Raw genomic sequence first — 18,941 nt, forward strand, 5'->3', positions numbered from 1 at the left:
AACCAGGGGGGCCTTCCCATCACAAACACACACAAGGGCACGGCTCCCCACTGACGCGCTAATGCGGGTGCAGAGGGGTTAAAACAACAGCGGAGTGAACGCCACGAGAAAATAACCCACAAAGCCCCATAGACTGCAACTCTCAGAGCCCACAGCACACTGTGACAGCATGCAAAGCCGACACCGTGCTTTGGCTCAGGTTTCATAGCCACACACTATTTCTGACCATGCTTTGGCTGATACTGAGCAGACCTGGGAAAATACTATTTGCAAATACTTTTTATTGTTTGTTCTGGTTTAATTAGGTGCTAGATGGGTGGGTTTGCCATATAAGACATACAGTGAGGAGTGCCAGAAATCACAGAAACGCCTGATACTTTCTCAGTTGTTAACGTACAACTACTATTAGTCACTACAGCAACCTACTACTACTACTACTACCAAGTCTGATACTGATGCACATTTCCCTTGCAAATGATTCTATTGGTCAAAGGTCTGACATTTGAAAAAGAAGTGCTTTTATTTGCCATCTGATGCTCAAACATCTTCAACAAGTAAAAAAAACAGTACAAAAATAAATAAATACAGTGAAAATGGTTACGGCAAAGGATTTTTGCAGTTAAAGTTAAAGTAAGAGCCCATCTTAGTAAAGCAGGTTAGAATGACATTAAACAACTTCTCATCTTACAGTTCTGCAGATGAAGTCAATAAAATACAATAACTAGCCACATCCCATTAAAAATATATTTCATAACATGTTTCAGTGCTCTGCAAAACCTATTGGTGTTAATAAGTAATTCTAGTATTAAATCTTAAAACGTTATTTTTCTTGAATAATCTTGGAAGATGGAGGGATCTGCCTCACTAAATTCTTAAATCAGGTAAGACTGCATGAAAACGAGTGATATTATCTCCATCCATTGGCAGATGTTTTTCCTCTTGTTTTAAGAAAAATAACATTTTAAGACTCTACTCATGATAGAATTGCTTGTTAAAATTGACATCTTTTTGCATAATGTGCGACCCCGACCAGACCAAAGTCTGGTGGATTTGTGCCATGGCTTGTTAGCTACAATAAGAGGCTTTAGAAATATCTTAATTCCAGTCACACACTTTGGGAACAGGGAAGCAAATAACTAAATCGTATAGTGCATTCCATTCATACATAATGCAAAGTACACTTGCTGGGAAGGCAATAGAAAAAAGACATAATTGTTTGCTCTGTTTTTACTACATAATATGTTGAATGAAAGTGTATTTGCCTTTGGGGGAGAAAGATACAGTAAGCAAGAGTTAAACGAAACCCTCCCAGAGTGTCTTCTGTACACAATAGGATTGCAAATAGGCTGTTTAGCTGACAACTAAACTGTATTTCACCTTCATATCTTTGACCATCAATTTAATTTACAGTGTTTTTGTCCAAAATGTGATGTTCACCACTGGACAAAAACAGCACAAAAATAAAACCTATTGTGCTATTTAGATAGAGCAAGGATAGGCAACCATGTGCCCTGGAGAGCCAAGAGTCTGCAGCTTCTCATTCCAACCAAAACACAACGCTAGGCGATTTCACGGATTAGTTCCTCCTCTCTGGTTAAAGGTGTGCTAATCAGTGAAATCAGCTGGTGGAGTCTTTGGTTGGAATGAAAACCTGCAGACTCTTGGCATTCCATGGCACATGCTTGCCTATCCCGAGGATAGAGGGTAACTTAAGTCCTTGGGTGACAAGATGATAATACTTGAGTGGAGCCTCTACTTAAGGATAAAAGTCAAGTAATAGTGAATTCAATCCAAACTTGGTATATAGCATTTTGGAAGTAAACTCTTAAATAATGTTTTAAATATACATAAAAAATCATTAATGCACATTGCTCCTGTATCATTTTAGCCAAGGTGTCAACCTTAAAATGATGTGGTCCTGTGTAGCTCAAAGGGTAAAGCATGACATCAACACTGCAAGGTTAAGGGCCACCCATGCTTAACAATGTATGCACTCATGGAACTATAAGGTGCTTTGGATAAAAGTGTCCACCAAATGGCATAAATTACATTATGTTTTTTTACCATTTTTGGCATTAGTTGATGCTCTTGCCCAGAGCAGCTTAGAAAAAGTGAGCAGGTAAGGCTTCAGTGTCTTGCTAAAGGAGGTCTTGACCGGACACAGCGATGTTGTGGGGGTCGAACCCTCAACCTACTGGTCCCAGGACAGTCTCTGTAACCATTTTGGCCATCCCCCTGCTGTCAAGTTTATCACACATTCATTGCGATGACTTTGATCCCATGGGCGTTGATGTAGGTGAGGAGGAACTTGGCCCGCCTCTCGATGACGTCGATCAGCTTGTCGATGCCCTGCCGGCCGCCCTGGCTCTCCCAGTAGGTCTGGTCCAGGAACAGAGACTGGAGGAGCTTCTCCCTCAACCTCCTGCTCCTCAGCACCGCCACCGCCTGCTCCGGAAACCTGGAGAGAGAAGAAGGGGAAGGGAGACAGAGAGAGAGAGAGAGAGAGAGAGGTACAGACAGATTGGAGTTTTAGTTTCCATCATTTGTTTTAATTGTGTGCTAATTGTAACCCTGTATTCACACTGCAAGCAACACGATCAGCAAGTCACCAGAAGTCCATTAATTTCCTATAGAGCTGAGTGACCAGGGAAACTCAGCTGATTGCTGCTGAAGCTTGTCAGCCGAGAAAAGTTGACCACAGCTGAACTTTTCACGGTCATTGGCCATCAACAGCCAATTAGATTCCCGTGCTTCCTAATTTTCCCTTTGATGTGATTTTGTTTCATGAACAATAGTTCTGCTTGGCAAGTGCAGAATTGACAAGAAGTTGATTACAGCCACCCACAGCTTCCCACTTCTCTACAAGTTTTATTTGAAAGACTACAGGAATAAACGTCTCCAAAACTATGCTTGAAAAACAGTTGCATCCATCCATAAGCTGTGAAGTAATGTTAGTTTTTTTATGTTTATTTGCGATTAATGCTACCTAATTGGCACTTGCTCACTATCTATGTTAACTAATCAAAACAATGTAATGGTAAGTAATAACAAAGCAGCAAAAAATGATTTTAATGTTCAAAACTTTGTAGCTGCACAAGATCTGTACAATCAGTCAGAATAGAGCGACCCATCAACCAAGTTGCTTGCAGTGTGAACACGGGGTTAAAGTAGGTTTCACTTTTTTAAAATAGTGAATATCAGTGCTTCACAAAACTGTACTTCATACAGTAATATATCACAAAAACACAAAAATCACCATAATTTACCATATTCTAAATCTTTTGTGGATTGATCAACTTACTCTTTGATTCCTTCCAGGAGCCTGAAGTCCAGGTTGTCCTCGTTGCGGTCAAAGAATCCCTTGTTGTTGGTGAAGACCAGGTGTCGGGGGTCGCGACCCCTGTGGATGATGTTGGCCAGAGCTATGTGGTCCTGGTCCCCGCACTCTGCATGGTGGCCTAGTTCCACACACACATCCTCCTGCCGGGGCTTGAACCCACAGCAGCTCTGATCCAGACGGTTATAAATCTGAAAAGAGTTTCATATTTCTTAAGAGAATGATTGTGGTTGATGTATGGAGAATAGAATCACAGTTGGGATTGACATTTATGGATTTTATCCCACTTACTACACACTACTTACCATACGCATCATCAAATCACATCATTTGACACAAAATATTGATTTAAATTGCTTTTATTACAAGCTAAATCTAATTAACAATAAATTAACAAGCTAATTTTACATGCTTATGCGAAAACATAGGCCAGCATTACTGTCTGCAGTAATAGAAATAACAGAAATAACAGACCTAAGAATGTGTTCATTAGCCAATCAGAATTGATTAATTAACAAAGCCATACAAGAATTTCTGTACTGTCTTTGATTGGGAGATGTTTTACATGCCCCGTGGGGTTTCTTTATCTCACCTGGACAATATGCATTTCTTATATTTTCTCTCTTCTTTTGGTGTTATACCATTTTAGTGTTTCTATGAGCCAATATACTAAAACCTTGGGACCTAAGAACCATTTGATGAAATTCTTCTGGATAGATCAAACGCGATCAAAGCTGCAGCACTATCACCTCAGCAGCCCTCTTCGCATTAACAATGTAATTCCAAAGGTTTCCAAACTGATGTTATTCAATATGTCCAAATTCCTCACTCTACTAGGCTTGATCCCTCATGATCAAGGGATGAATTAATGAATTCTCCGGAGTTGTGTCCTCGATGCCAGCATTTGATCTGGGGATCCAGCCCTCCCACACAGGAAACCAAACATCTCCCACTCAGCCAAAGGACAATACCTCTGAGAATATGTAGCCTATTTATATTTATTTATTTTTTACAGTTACAGCAGCTGTTTGAGCAAATCACTGTTGTCAGACAAAAAACACATACCTACAAAAAGAAAGTTTTTCACAAATGAAATAAAAAAGTATGTATTTTCTCATTGATGCCCATGTAGTTTTGGAATTTTATGGCATTTAAACAGGTTTCAAGGGCACAAATCCTGCAGTCAGGTTGTTTTTCCACAAACCAGAACAATATGCCATTTACAAAATCAGTGTGTGCATTTACTGTTCTCTTATTTCTCAAATTAAAACGTCTCCATTACCTGTAAGAGGAAATCAAACAGAGCCAGTTTGCTCCACTCATAGTGATGAATGGTGGAGCAGCCGGAGTCGGACTTGGGGGTGATGTTTTTCTGCCAACACCTCTGTTTCAGGGAGCTCTGGTACTCCCCCCATGTGAACCTCACGGTGGACCGGCCTGCCACAAGGGCTTCTGGGTAGAGGGATGCGTCCCATGACACCACCGGACTGGGCCGGCCATCTAATGGGGGAGGATTGAAGGATTATATGGTCGGCTGTCAGCAACTGTTCAATGTCTGTGCTTTTTTTAACCTTTATTTATCCAGGGAAAGCTTGCTGAGCATGCACGTTCTTTTTCAGCAGCACCCTGCTTCACATTCATACGATTCACACGATTACACACATTCACACCTGGGAGCTGCCCAGTGCAACCACGTTCTTCCACTGCTGGCAATCGAGCAGCTCCACTCGAGCTGTTTGGAGTTGAAGTGCCTTGCTCAAGGGCACTTTGACTGTGGTTGTTGAGGAGAAGGGACAGAGTCACTCATTTCCTTTCCCCACCCAGATTTTCCCAGAGCAGCCAAGGGATTTGAATCAGTGACAAGCTTGCTTCTGTAACCTTTATGCTGCGACAGCTGTCACCACTCTCAGTGATTGTAGGGGCTGTTAATGCCATGGAGTATTCATTTTGGTGACGATGATCTTCAAAAACACAACCGGCTCCCAACATGAGATCTCATTACAATACAGCCTGTTGCCTTCTGCACAAAGCTGGCCATTCTCTAAGGTTTGGCGAATTAGCAGTGTGAATTTAAACCTCTATAGGCATTTAACTGACACAAGGGCTGTAGTGCTTGAGTCCAATCTTGGTCTTGAGTCTCGTCTCAAGTCCACTTTACTGAAGTCTTGCACTTGTCTCAGCCTGGTGCCAGTTTTGGCTCAGACTTGCCTTGAGCAGTATTTTTGCATTTGGAAAGACATTCACACTGCTTATTGACTATTTTGGTCTTGAATAGGACTCAATTTGCCTGACTTGACCTTGACCCCTCTGTGACTCAAACTTGAGTTGACTTGGACTTGCAATTGACTTGGAATCGACTGAGGTGGTCTTGACCACAGTCCTGGCTGACACTCTTTTCCAGAGTGATGTGCTAAACTGAATGAGCAGGTAGGGGTTCAGCGTCTCGCTCAAAAACACATGGCTGTTGATGGACAAACACTGGTTGTTGGGGATCAAACTTGTGGTCCAATCAGTGCAGAACATCTCTCTAACCACTAGGTCACAGCTTCATACCAGCTCTTTGATTGGTAGACGGGGTTAGTTTAGTGAGGGTTATCACTTTTATACACCACATAAACAAGGGATTAAATGATTACAATCTGTTCCAGCGATTTCAATTTCAAAATGTAATCTATTACATGTTAGTGATTACCTGCTTAAAATTACCATCACTAATTGATTCCATTGGAGCATACCAATTTATCACGTGATGAGAACGTTTAGTTACTTTTAGATGACTTTACCTCTAAAAACTATTGGATATTACTGCCTGGTTATAGAGTCCTCAACATCCGTGGCATACTACAGAGATACACGTGATGTTGATATTGTTACAGTTTGCGCTGTACTAAATTGAAATTCGTTGTAAAATTGTTTTCGAGCAAGGGAATCATCAAATCAAATTAGGAAGTGTCAGTCATTGTCCTGTCCTCAGGCGCTCTCCCTCTCTCTCTCTCTCCCTCTCTCTCTCTCCCTCTCTCTCTCTCTCTCTCTCTCTCTCTCTCTCTCTCTCTCTCTCTCTCTCGTGTGTGTTTATGTTTGGTGATGATTATTTCCATTCCCTTTTACACTGCTTGCAATGAAACACACAGTTGAGAATCAGTTTGGCTCAGTTTATGGGAAAAGTACCTAACACTGCCAAAACTTTTAACCAATTATCGGATTAAATAATTGCCACTCAAAAACAAGGAATACAATGACATAATATGTGATACGCTGTCACTGTCTGTGTGCGTAGCCTACTGACCTACCGTGCAAAAAGCTGAACTTCCTGCTTACAGCTGGCACGGTCCTATTCAGTCCCAGCACTCTGTCCAGATGGAAAGCAAAGACCTCGCTGGTGTCCACGGGTCTCTTGATAATTCCACACTGTCCCCCGCATACTTTGTTAAGTTTTAGATGCTTTGGGTTGGTCAGTGAAACGTGTGTCTCGCCCTCAAGTATCAGGAGCGACTGAGAGCCTGCATGAGAGACTTCCTTGATGCGCAAAACTTTGGCATCGGCAAGAAAGCGCATGGCGTTGACGTCCTCTGCGCTGAACCATGGCGGTGCCCTCTGGCTGTATATTCGGATAGAGCTAACGTGAGGGTCTGATTGTGGATCTGTATTAGATCTGTCCAAAGATCTGTAGTCTATGTCTCTGATTTCCCTCCAGGATGTCTTGGATCCAAAGGTGCGCTTTTGGCTCGCGTCCCTCCCCAAAGTGCCAGCTTTGTTTTGCGTAAAAGCCGCGTTATCTGATTTGATCCTTCTCACTTTTCGCCTCAGTTTTGGTCTGACTGTACCCCGGATATTTGCCGGTTTGAGACGCTTAGACCTTAGCGTTATGTACACCACGTTGGACCGGGTCGGGACCACAGAGCCCGCATTCACCACAGAGTCTGCCTGGGCTTCGGTGATCCCCAAATTATATAATCCGCGGCTCCTTCGGTACTTGTCTTTATCAATCCGTCTGTCCCGCGAGTGTCCAACTTGTGAAACTACGAAAAACAGGTAGAAGACACACACACACGCAATTATCAAATTCCTTTTGGATGGAGGATACCTCCGAAAACTGCCGACCAGCCTTAGAAAAGGGGAGCATAGCCAGTGAAAGAGAGACTTCCCCATTAGAACTTATGTTATTAACATGGTTATCTGAGCGTCTTTTTGCGCCAAACTCAACCCAGGGAGGCGCGCACAACTTCCGAAACTCATTTCCAAGTAGCTGGAAAATACATGAATGCCAAAAATCCGTGCGCGACAGAAGATTGTTCTCCTTTAAAGCAATGTGTCATGGGCAGGAGAGGAAGGGTGGATATGTGGCTGTATGGATGCATGGAGACAAACTGCCCAATGGATGGATCAGCTGGGAAAAACACCCTCCAGTCCAACATGAGGCGACGTGAACTTTTGAAGGGCTTTTTTCAAGTAAACACTTAACCTATATTGAAAATATGGCTCACTTTGATCTTAAGTGACTTATAATACGACTATAATATATATGTATAATATTCACTGTAAGAAAACACCTTCATAATGTTACACACTGACATTTTAAACTAATTGTAACCAATATGTACACAATTTCTCCTTTCATATTCGCATTATTTTCTTTGTATCTGACATCTAGACAAGTTCATTAGTTCCTACATTAGTTTAATGGTTTTCTACAAACGAAAAATAACTTATCATAGACTTATAATTTTTATTCATTTTAGAAGGATACTACATTTAAGCAAAACTATAAGACCCTATCGAGAATTATTATAGGAGTAGGCTATTATAGTGATACCACAGGAGATAAAGTACCACCACATCACTATAAATTCACTATTGGGTACCACAGACACACTGTAAGTCCCTATAGGAATATTCTAGGAATATAAGGCTTATTATAAGGAACATGATTTTGAACGTGATTTTTCTTTAGGGTTTGATCCTGTGGAACTGGGTGGAGTGGGGTGGGGGGCACTACATGTCGTAGGAATACACCCAGCAATGATAAATGATGTGTGACATACTGTATATTGGATACTCGGCCAGGAGAACTGAAAATGAATTTGGTCCATTGTAAATCCATGCGTTTCAGGCGACATCTGCTGGTCCATTTCCTTCATTCCAGTGGGTTACAGACAGGACAGGATATTGTATTTTTATTTGTGTCCAATGTTGTTTAGTTAAGCGGGAAAGTGCACATGACATAAGCTGTCTATTCAGCAATATTTATCCTCTGGGTTTATAGCTGCATAGGCTATTCATATCCTGGAGACATAATAGAATGGGCAGCGGGGAAATGGGGGGGTTGCAGCCTTGCAGGTAGGATGCAATGAATAGGAAACACTTTGACAACAGGAAGCAGATGCGTATTTCCGCCTGTGGAAGGAAGCGTGTATTTGGCACAGCAGCTCGTGCAGGATTTCCTGACCTGGTTGAACAGGCTTGAGTATACAACTAGTGTGTTTGGTGTAAAGGCTGCTGATATCCAGATAAGTGCTGTCCTCATCACCATGCCGGGCCGCATTGAAGGACTCATCAAACCTCATTGACCTTCTATTGCTCTTATTAAATTATGTTATGAAATTCAAAATTGTGCAAATGTGTTTTTTGTGGTGTGTGTGTGTGTGTGTGTGTGTGTGTGTGTGTTATAGAGCAACTTGAGTAGGCCTCTAGATTTTTTTCTTTGGTCAGAAATGATCATGGTACTAATGCTATAATCCATTTTAGAAGGATACAATGGGCTACACATATCACAGCAAAACTTTAAGTTCCTGATGGAATATTTTAGGAATACTATATGAATAAGTCTACAGTCATATGCTTTTACAAGTCACTATAAGCTCACTATAGATGGAGCACCACAGAGTCCTTATAGTACTATTATAATGGTTTTTAGTGAGCGTGTTTCAACAGTTCAGGCCTTGCGTGCCGTTTTCACTGAAGCCCTTTATCAGCTTGACTGATTAGATAATTGGTGGCACCTGGTTGAGCTTCAGTGCCAACCCCTGCCGACACACGCGGCCACGTTTTCCAGCGGTTTTTAACATCTTCGACTATATCGCAGAAAACAAACATGTTCCAAGCAAAATGGCTACCTTTTCTTTTATTTGTTGCCACGTTATTGATGGTGAGCTGCTTTGCCAATGAAGATGTCGCTGGACGAGGTGCGTAAAACGAGATGTCAATGAAAGAGCTTCCCATGTGAAGCCGCCTAACCTTGACTCATCTATTCAGACTGTGCGTCTAATTACATGGCATTTCGTTTGGCTTTATTCCTGTGAATTCTTGCAGATGTCAGGAGCAAGAAAAATGCTGCAGTTGGCGCGGTGGAAACATCTGATTTCCCCTTTCTTAACTCAACCAATATGACTAATTTTGCCTATGGATTTGCTGCAAATGTGGTCGCTGTGCTTTTGTATGGGAGCAACTTTGTTCCTGTCAAAAGAATAGAGACAGGGGATGGTAAGCATTCAGCACTCCGTTTTCTTTGCCAATACAGTAGTCGGTCTAATATCACGCGTTTAAAAATGTCCAACTTAAGTCTAGACGTCTAAGAATGTTGTTATTATTAAAGACAGAAAGGTGAGAATTTCACTTTAATTCAGCTTCACTTTCAAGAGTTTACTTGAAATAAGGCAGATCTATCCACTAGTCCCACTTATTAAGTAGCCTACTAGACTCAGTACTAGTAGAAGTGACTTGACAGGATGCACATGTTTTTGCAGTGTGTTTGAGAATTAGTTTGTCCTCTATTTCCAGGTATGTTTTTCCAGTGGGTAAACTGTGCAGCCATATTGGTAGTATCTAAGGTTGGAGACTTGATGCTTCAGTGCCCCAAATTCCATCCTTTTGCAATGCTAAGCGGTGTGATCTGGGCTACAGGTACGGTTTTATTCTAGCAAAACTCTGTTCTAAAGCATCATTTTGTGTAATGTTGGCAGATTGGTCTTAATGAATATTGGGAGCAGGTCTCTTCCAAATGTCCAGACGGACTGAAGAGACTAAAGCCGGTCTTCAGGTGACGGGGTCTCCTGTGGCTGCTCAGTGAGAAATTAGACCAATTTGTAGGACACTTGACAGTATCCAGAGTCCTTATCAAAGAGTGAGGGGCCCCTGTGCTATGTGTATTTTTGCCTGTAATAAAAAAAAAAAAAAAGAGTGAGGGGCCCCTAATGGTTCAGAATCGATGGCTGACTACTAATGGGGAAACAGGTGTAACTTTTGCTGTAAAAGATGACATGTCTGTCAGTCTTTTATTATCAATGGTGCAGCTGTAGAAAATGTCACTTGATTACATTTTCAAGGTTTTGTTCTCAGATGATATCCACTATTGAAAAATGTGACACCTGCTTTTGTAAAGCTATTTTGTGAAAAAAAAAAACCCCATAATGATGCTTTTTAGAGGATAGTAACCTTAAAAGATGGCGAGCAAGGATAGCAGTCCTTGGTTGAAGATTGCTTTCACATTTATCTATTTTAGAGATATTGAATAATAACCTTCAGATTTGTTTTCCCCTCTGAAAATGAATAGTGCTTTTGAATAGAACTGCAAACTGAAAAGCATGGATACAAATGGAAATTGTATATTCACTTTCCCTTTTTAAGATTGAAAATGGAATCAGAAATGTTGTTTAAAACTATACTAAAATAGAGCAACTGTAACACAGATCGGCATCTCTACCTCCTTGCTGTGAAATGTAGAAACATTAAGACATGCCCATCGCTAATTGCTGTTCCTGTACTGTCCACAGGTAATATAGCAGTCGTCCCAATAGTGAAAGCAATTGGCCTTGGCCTTGGAATTTTAATTTGGGGTTCCAGTAGTTTGCTGATGGGCTGGGCCAGTTCAAGGTGAGTCCATTTAATTTAGTCTTCTTCCATCACCTACAGTGGAAAATTAAATTGCTTTCCTAGTTGACTTTTAGATTAAGCTAACTGTAACCTTGAAGTGCATTGTGGGAAACTTCAGTGTGTGAATTCTATTGGCTTATCATGAAAATGAGATGTAAATGTTTGGCATTAGCAAGAAGACTTTTTCTTTTTTTTTCTTAGTGGTGGCAACACATTCAACAGAAATGGTATGAAATTGTCTTTCACAGGTTTGGGTGGTTTGGGATTACTGCCCAGGCTGTTTCCAGGCCAATATTAAACTATTGTGGAGCTGGATTGTGTCTTCTCAGGTATATTATGAAGTAATCTCGCCCACTTTCTTGCCAGTAGCTGCTGCAGCCAAATGGCATAGCTGTCGTAGGCGCTGGCTGGAATCTCATTTTGAGTTTTGTCTGTGACAGACTTTTATGTTTGTTCCAGTGGCCTGATCTTTTTCTTTGTGAAAACGGACGTGGAGACGCATCCCAGCTCGGAATCGACCCCATTACTTATTGATAGGGTGAGTACATCGATTTGGTTGTTTAACATATTTTCCTCACAGCTTTTCAAGAAACGAGTGTTATTTTGACTGCTTGCTTTTCGTCGCACTCGAAGCAAGTTAGATGCAACAATATTCTCTCAAGAATGACAATCAATTCTGACAACGTGGTTTCTTATAGAGAGCTGTGAGTGCATTGTTCAGACTGTTTGTGTTCAGACTGTTTGTGTACTCTGGTGTGTCATCCTTTTGACAGACATGATCCATTATTAGGATGCTATGCTTTTCTGCAGAGAGTAAACTCTGGCGTCTATGGACCAGCTTCCTCAGAGTTTTGGATAGACCTCATTGGACCCAAGACCAGGCGGCTCATGTGAGCAGAACTCATCAGCAGTCAAGTTGGGATTTATGAAACAGTGATCTTGAGTAAATTATCAATAGATAGGTCATTTGTTTCAAGGATAAAATCAAATATTTTTATAAATGAGGCCCCTTAGGTTCTCACCGAAGGTCATAGTTTAATCTGCTGCTGTTGACCATCATGTTGGTTTTAAATGAACATGAGATGTATTTTAGCAGGAGTCTTTTAGAGAGGAGGTACGATTGCAAGGGTTCTACAATTAAAATATACTGGAACATAGAACTTTATTGATCTCGTGGAGAAATTGGGTTATTGCAGCAGCAAAAGTAATAGGATTCAGCAGGGAAAGAGAAATAGAATATAAGCACACAAATATAATTTAAAATTGGCAAGAAATAAAAATGTTGTGGGGTAATGTAAACATACTGCTGTCATAATTCACGTTAGGATAGACTGTAAGAGAGGGAAAGAGTATGGATTACTTGCATGTATGGATTAATTTACAGTTGTTAGTCTCAATTTCTTACTTTAATATGGATTACTACAAATGAAATGTGCTGTAAATGTAAGTAGAGCTATATACCTAACAGTATATCACGTGAGTCACTTTTTTCCAGACACATTCAAACTTGAGTGTCTATTTTTATTAGTCTCTCCACAAGTTTTGAATAGACAACTTTACTAACTCTGTGTCTCACTGTACATGCACAGCCCATCCAGCCTCATGCAGTTCCTGACTCTCTTCCTCATCCTTTCATCAGAGGCTGCCTGCTTGCTGTTGTGTCTGGCCTGCTGTACGGATCCTCCTTTGCACCCATTCTCTACATTAAGAGCCACTCGTCGTGTCACGACAGCATGTTCCATGGAGCCAGTCTCTACGGTATGCTCTCAGGGTTTGTGTCTAACAGCTGCCTGCAGTCGGGGCATACGAGCTATTCGTAATGCACCCAATTTGAGAAAAAAATTAAAGGATGAAAAGCTGTGTTCTGATTTGAAATTTCATTGTATTTCTTCCCAATCATACATTTCTATTTCCATGTTTGTGCATGAAATGGAATGGAAAGGGAATGTACTTTCTTCACATGAGCAATGATTCATAACTTCATTCATAACAAAGTTTTTTAAAGGACTGAAAGGAAAAACCTTGAGACATGAGAGGCTTTGTGAAAGGAAGTTAAAATACAAATCAAATGCGTTAATCATGACCTGCAGTGTATTCAATTTGTCTCAATGCTGTATCCTCCAGAGAACCAGTTTTAATGTCCCACAGCCCGGTTTACAGTTCTGAATAGAGTATATGTGTGTGCCAAGATCTGCAAAATCAAAGGTTATCAGTCTCTCATTCATTGTCAGTTCATCTTCAGATTTATGCTGACTGGCATACAATAGATCAAAACCCACTGGCATAGACTTACATTAAGTACAAGTAGCCCTTTTTGTTTGTATCTCTGCACAGACCTTGACTATGTTTACGCGCAGAGCTCCGGCATTTTCCTCACAAGCACTGTGTACTTCATCATCTACTGTGCTGCCATGAATAACAGGCCCAGGGTTTACTCCAGAGCCATCCTACCAGGTAACACACTCGGCTTATTTGAAGTTCTGCTCAAATAGATGGTGAAAAGATGATCTTTGGAGGCATTAATTAATAGAAATTAAAGTTCATTGCTATGAGGCCACAAGTCATTGTGTTCTCTAGACATTACATAGGCCTATAGCTGGTAATGGTAAATGAATACGTTGTTCAGGAACAAGTAGGTTAGTATTTTTATTTATTTATTTTTTTTTTTCCTGCAACAGCATCAATATGTTCAACTCACTGGCTGTGGCTCCTAAAACAGTTTAAAGACCTTGGATTCAAACTTTCATTAATTACAATCTGATGGCATCCGAACATGTGATTGAATGCTATGCAGAAGGCCTTTAAACATTTACAGCTGAGCGCCTTAAACAAGTTTCATGTTTATTCTAAAGGTGCACTCTGTCCACATGTAATCAGACACAAAGGAATGTAGAAAAATTAGAAATAAATTCCCCTCAATCAGACGCATCATTGGACATTTTATCGTTGAATTCCCCTGCCAGGGCTGCAGTGCGGCTTCCCGTGTTTCAATGAGTTGTTGGCTATATGATGGACTGTGTAGACTCTTGGGATAGTGTACCAGACAAAAACCTTTCAGGATAAGGATACACATAGACCCACACATAGATACACACATGGATGTGATTTCTATTGAGACATTTTTTGAACATAAAACTGATTTCCAGTGGGAAATTGGTGTTTTTCTTTAGTGTTAGTCATCACACCCTGCAATTTCACCCAAAACAATTTTCAGTTAAAGCTCCATAGAAAAGCAACCAATTTTTTTTTTCTTTTTTCACACATTGGAAGAAGAAAGGACAAAAGTCCACTCCAGCAACTGGGAGCAAAATTACCAAAAGCAGCTTCACCAAATTTTGAATTTGTCCTTGGAACAGCGAGATTTGTGCCAGATGACCAACCAATAAGAAACTCAGAAATATATTTTGGAGCAAGGCCATTTAGCATGTACAGATTGAATAACGGTGGTCCAAGAACTGACCCTTGAGGGACTCCACACTGTCTACTTTTTTGACTTAAATTTCCCAGGGGAGACAAATTTCGATCTCTTAGATAAGAGGCAAACCAATTTAGAACTGGGCTAGATAGGCCGACCCAGCTTTCCAGTCTGTGGATTAATATATTGTGATCCACCGTATCAAAAGCTGCACTCAGGTCCAACAGCACTAAAACTGAGAGCCTGTTAGCGTCTGCATTGACTCTAAGGTCATTAACCACCTTTAGAAACGCGGTTTCAGTACTGTGGTTAGCACAGAAACCGGACTGGAATATGTCATGGTGATTATTTTAAGTTAATAGTCATGTAATTGTTTATAGACAACCATTTCAATTATTTTACTGAGCAGAGGAAGATTGGACATTGGCCTGTAATTACTAAATTTGTGATCTAGAATGCTCTTAAGCCGTGGTTTGATTATAGCAGTGAGAACCAGGAAAAATATCAGTTTGCAATGAAGTGTTGACAATTGACAGAACATCGTCAGATGGGCAGTTAAAAACACATTTAAAAAAGCTAGATTTGTCATAGATTTGGTGGACAGGTGGACATTACTGCGATTCAAAAGGAGGCTTAAAAATAATGAAGAATAAAGGTGTATAATTTGTCATTTTTTACTCATTTAGTCACTTTAACAAAATAAACATTCAATTGATGAGTGTACCTGGAAACAGGAAAAATATTTAATAATATAGTAAGTATTAATAATGTATATAAAAATGTCTGCCTACTTTTGGGCCATATGTTCCATCCCACAGCTAAAATCCCATTGAGATGCTAGAGGCGTTTTGGTCTTGGCAGAGTTGTCTCCAAGACAGATGTCCAAAGTGATTTTTGTGGTCAAACTTTTCAGTGTTTGAGCAGTATGTTAAATTTTACATTTAACACATGTAGCTGAGAATGTCACCTGAAGTAAAATAATGAGAGTGACGATATGAAAAAGCTGAAATTACTTAACTATTAATTCCTTCATTAATTTAGAAGCAACTGATATTAAGAAGCGCAAAAGATGTAACTACTAGAAAGACCATTGATAAGTGAAGAACTGTAGCCAAAATTGACGTTGACAAATTTATCTTAACCCTTATGCTCACCTTCATTTTTTTTTTTCTCCTACTGAATATATGTTTGAATTCTGAAATGCAAATCTACTTGCTTGCCTGCTGTGCATTATTTACTTTTTAATTGAAGTTCTTCTACACTCTTGTCTTGTCTCTTCAACACATCGCTCTTCTCTTCAGGCCTCTTGTCCGGCCTGATGTGGACAATAGCCACATACTGCTGGTTCCTGGCCAATAACTACCTGAGTGCTGTCGTTACCTTTCCTATCCTCACTGCAGTGAGTACGCCGTTTTGTCCCGACAGACTGTTGAACAGGGCTGGGTGTTGGAAATATGTAATGGGCACTAGACCGAAAGCTTCAAAATGTTGGATTCCCACAGAGCTCAAGTTTTGTTTGTGGGAACTGAGGCTGAAAAAATTAAGAGTGTGGTCTGATTTTAAGTAAATCAGAAGGCATGTACAACTGTTGCGCAAAATAATTTCCTTTCACATAGTGAACTGAACTTTCATTTAGCAAAGATATTAGTTCTGTTAAAAGGATTATACCGGTGTTTTTTAAGCTTGTGCCAATATAGTTTGTCCCTCTCCTTTCCATTATTCTTGGTGGTGGAGATATCAGGGCTCATTTCCTCCCTTTAGAAGAAGCCTTTTGCTGCCTTCACTCTTGTACAGTATGAAAAACGACTTCCACAGAGCGAGATAATCCATCACAGTAAACATGGAGCCTTAATTTGGTTTTCTCAGTTTATTGTTGTGCCGTATTACGTTACGCTCTGCTTTCTGTCAATCACCTGACACCCACAGGAAGAAATGTGTCAGAAAATAATCCTTCAAAAACTTTATAGTCACAACCATGTCTTTGTATTCGGGGCGTCTTTGTTCACTGCATGGGACAGCAGTTAGTTTCAAGCTCGCTTTGACACCGTGTAGTTTGCACTGTAAAAACAACAAAAAAATGCTGTTAAAAAATATGTAATTACATACAGCATGCAATGCAAAATGATTGGACAGTAGACATTGGGAAATGGGATTGACACCGGTATTTTCTAGTCACAACTAACCATCCAGCCCTGCTACTAGATGACATTCAATCACACATTGATTCATGTTTGGCTCTTTGAATCAGTGCGGAAAGGTAGAATAAGGTCTTGGCTGTTATCACTATAAAGTAATTTGTGATTGTGTTGTAAATTTAAAAATCTTAACTTTGCAAGACTTTCAAAGCACCATAAATTTGAAGTATTCATTAAAAATAAATGAATCTGTGCTTTGCTCATCAATAAACACAGCTCGCTGGTTTTGCTGCTTCTTGTCTAGGGATACGGTCTGGTTGCAGCTCTCTGGGGATCCTTGGTTTTCAAGGAGATTAAGGTAAGGACCACAACTCCGATCATAAGCCACATCTTCTCATTCATTTGGATGTACGGTAGCCACAGTACATGCTGCTCTCTCTGTATGAGAGAGAACATCACTTTGAAAGTAGACTGTCTGGCAAACATGCATACCAGAGAGAACATGACTTCAGACCTTTTCCAAATTGATAGTTCACTGGTTAACTGAGTTCCACCAAACGGCATTTAGCTCAAATTGTGAACTTTTTAAAATCTCTCCCTTTCAAGAACAAAATGGCAGGTATCTGGTTAGAAGTGTATATTGGGCCGACATTGGCCTATTATTAAAGACTGAATATCACCTACAGTAGTCATTGTCATTCACCCCCGATGTGATAGAGGATCCTCGCTGACCACAGCTACATAAAAATATTCTGTAAAACATGCAAAGATTTTTTTTTATTCTCTTGCCACATTTTAAATTAAGATTGATTTCATTGTTTGATTTAATTGTTCAATAATGTTTCTTGTGAATTCATTTTAAAGGTCTAATGTTTCCATACCATTGAATAGATGTGGTGGGTCACTCTGTCTTAAGGAACTGACACTAACACTAAAAGAACTCCACTAAAACACTAAAAGAATTCCATCAGTCTGGGTTTCAGTGGAGAGTTTTAGTGTCTCATGATGGTCTAAATGCTGTTTCAGAGGCTTTTCCACTCTGAAAAAGAATACAAGTCGGAAACACTGAGTACTTGCATTTTTTTGGCATGAAAATGATCAAATATCAAAGATATTGAATATTGGAACAAAATGTTGGCTATCGGCGACTTCATTCTAAGTCTTGAGTATAAAAATATCAGGGGTTCATTTTTGATGAAACTTGGAGAGGTGATGCATCTTACTGATTGGCTGAAGGGACGACGTTTACAATATCAAAAATAATTCAATATATTGTTTATTACACCATACCTGTTAAGCATATACAAAATACCTTTTCCTGAACTATCCTTGTTTTTTTTTTTTAAACTGAAACAATTAAAACTAATGGGAAATCCCAAATTATAATAACTCCTTGAGAGACACATGTATCTTGATACTTGAGTCTAAAACACTAATGGAACCCTTCAGTAGCTGATGGTGAATGCTTGTCTTTCCCTCAGGGTTTGACCAACTGCTTCATCTTCATCGTGGCCTCCTGTGTTGTGCTGACCGGCTCCATGCTGACTGCCTTCTCAAAGTTCTAATGGTAATTGCCATTATGTGAAAACCTTGTAACTCCAAATTTGGTGATTTTTCATGTTCACTTCAATTGAAGGATTACATGGCCTTCTGTGGATTGAGAAAATTCTACCATCCTTGGGTTTATAAAACCCTTTCAAACCCCATTGAATAAACTCAAATGCATGGGGCAGAAGCTATAAACCTGGCTGCTTTTGTTAGCTCCTGAACAGTTGATATTTTGGAGATACAAGGTTTTCATGCGACAGTAGCAATATGCTGAGCTACCATTAGGTGGCAGTGTTGCACAGGAACGCCCCTCATGGTGCTCTCTAGTTGGCAAGAGATAAGAGAAAGAGGTTTGCTGTTAGTCCATGTATTTGTTGGTAGAAAATCATGTTTTGTCACCTTTGTTCTGTGGCTTTAGTTGTTGCTTATAGCCTGCTCATCCTGCATGTTAAATAATACTGTGACAATACTGTTCCTTTGCAAGCTATGGGGCACTTGACACTTGTTTTAGATGGACTGTACCATACTAAGATACTGCACATTTATATTTATGTCTCAGAAGCTGCTTTGTATTCTTAAAAAAATGGAGCTATTAAAATGAATGTTTGAGAAGATAGTCCACAGAGTTGTCACTGTT

At 40.1% G+C, this 18,941-nt stretch overlaps 2 protein-coding genes across 2 annotated transcripts; one reads left to right on the forward strand and one right to left on the reverse strand.

The window, feature by feature from the left end:
• Positions 1-1,785: 1,785 nt before the first annotated feature.
• Positions 1,786-7,635, reverse strand: gask1b (golgi associated kinase 1B). The gene is made up of 4 exons (XM_071914890.2): positions 6,628-7,635; positions 4,620-4,837; positions 3,302-3,528; positions 1,786-2,458 (listed from the first exon to the last, which is right to left on the reverse strand). The coding sequence occupies exons 1-4, from the start codon at positions 7,484-7,486 to the stop codon at positions 2,251-2,253; spliced, it is 1,512 nt and encodes a 503-aa protein (XP_071770991.2). The 5' UTR covers positions 7,487-7,635; the 3' UTR covers positions 1,786-2,250.
• A 1,971-nt stretch (positions 7,636-9,606) lies between these two features.
• tmem144b (transmembrane protein 144b) lies at positions 9,607-18,354 on the forward strand. The gene is given in 11 exon segments (XM_078289244.1): positions 9,607-9,817; positions 10,115-10,237; positions 11,107-11,206; positions 11,455-11,535; positions 11,666-11,744; positions 12,017-12,096; positions 12,846-12,964; positions 13,541-13,660; positions 15,923-16,020; positions 17,061-17,114; positions 18,238-18,354. Coding segments are annotated over 11 exon segments (1,149 nt in total). The 3' UTR covers positions 18,322-18,354.
• Positions 18,355-18,941: the final 587 nt, after the last annotated feature.

The sequence above is a fragment of the Centroberyx gerrardi genome, chromosome 16 (genome assembly GCF_048128805.1).
Source record: "Centroberyx gerrardi isolate f3 chromosome 16, fCenGer3.hap1.cur.20231027, whole genome shotgun sequence".
NCBI classification, from domain to species: domain Eukaryota; kingdom Metazoa; phylum Chordata; class Actinopteri; order Beryciformes; family Berycidae; genus Centroberyx; species Centroberyx gerrardi.

Bases quoted from the DNA above. Each gene is read 5' to 3' on its own strand.
- gask1b (XM_071914890.2), bottom strand. From the start codon at position 7,486: ATGGGGAAGTCTCTCTTTCACTGGCTATGCTCCCCTTTTCTAAGGCTG. The intron at 4,838-6,627 runs GTAGGTCAGTAG...CTCCCCCATTAG, and splicing joins GAAGTTCAGCTTTTTGCACG to ATGGCCGGCCCAGTCCGGTG. The intron at 3,529-4,619 runs GTAATGGAGACG...AACTCTTTTCAG, and splicing joins TGTTTGATTTCCTCTTACAG to ATTTATAACCGTCTGGATCA.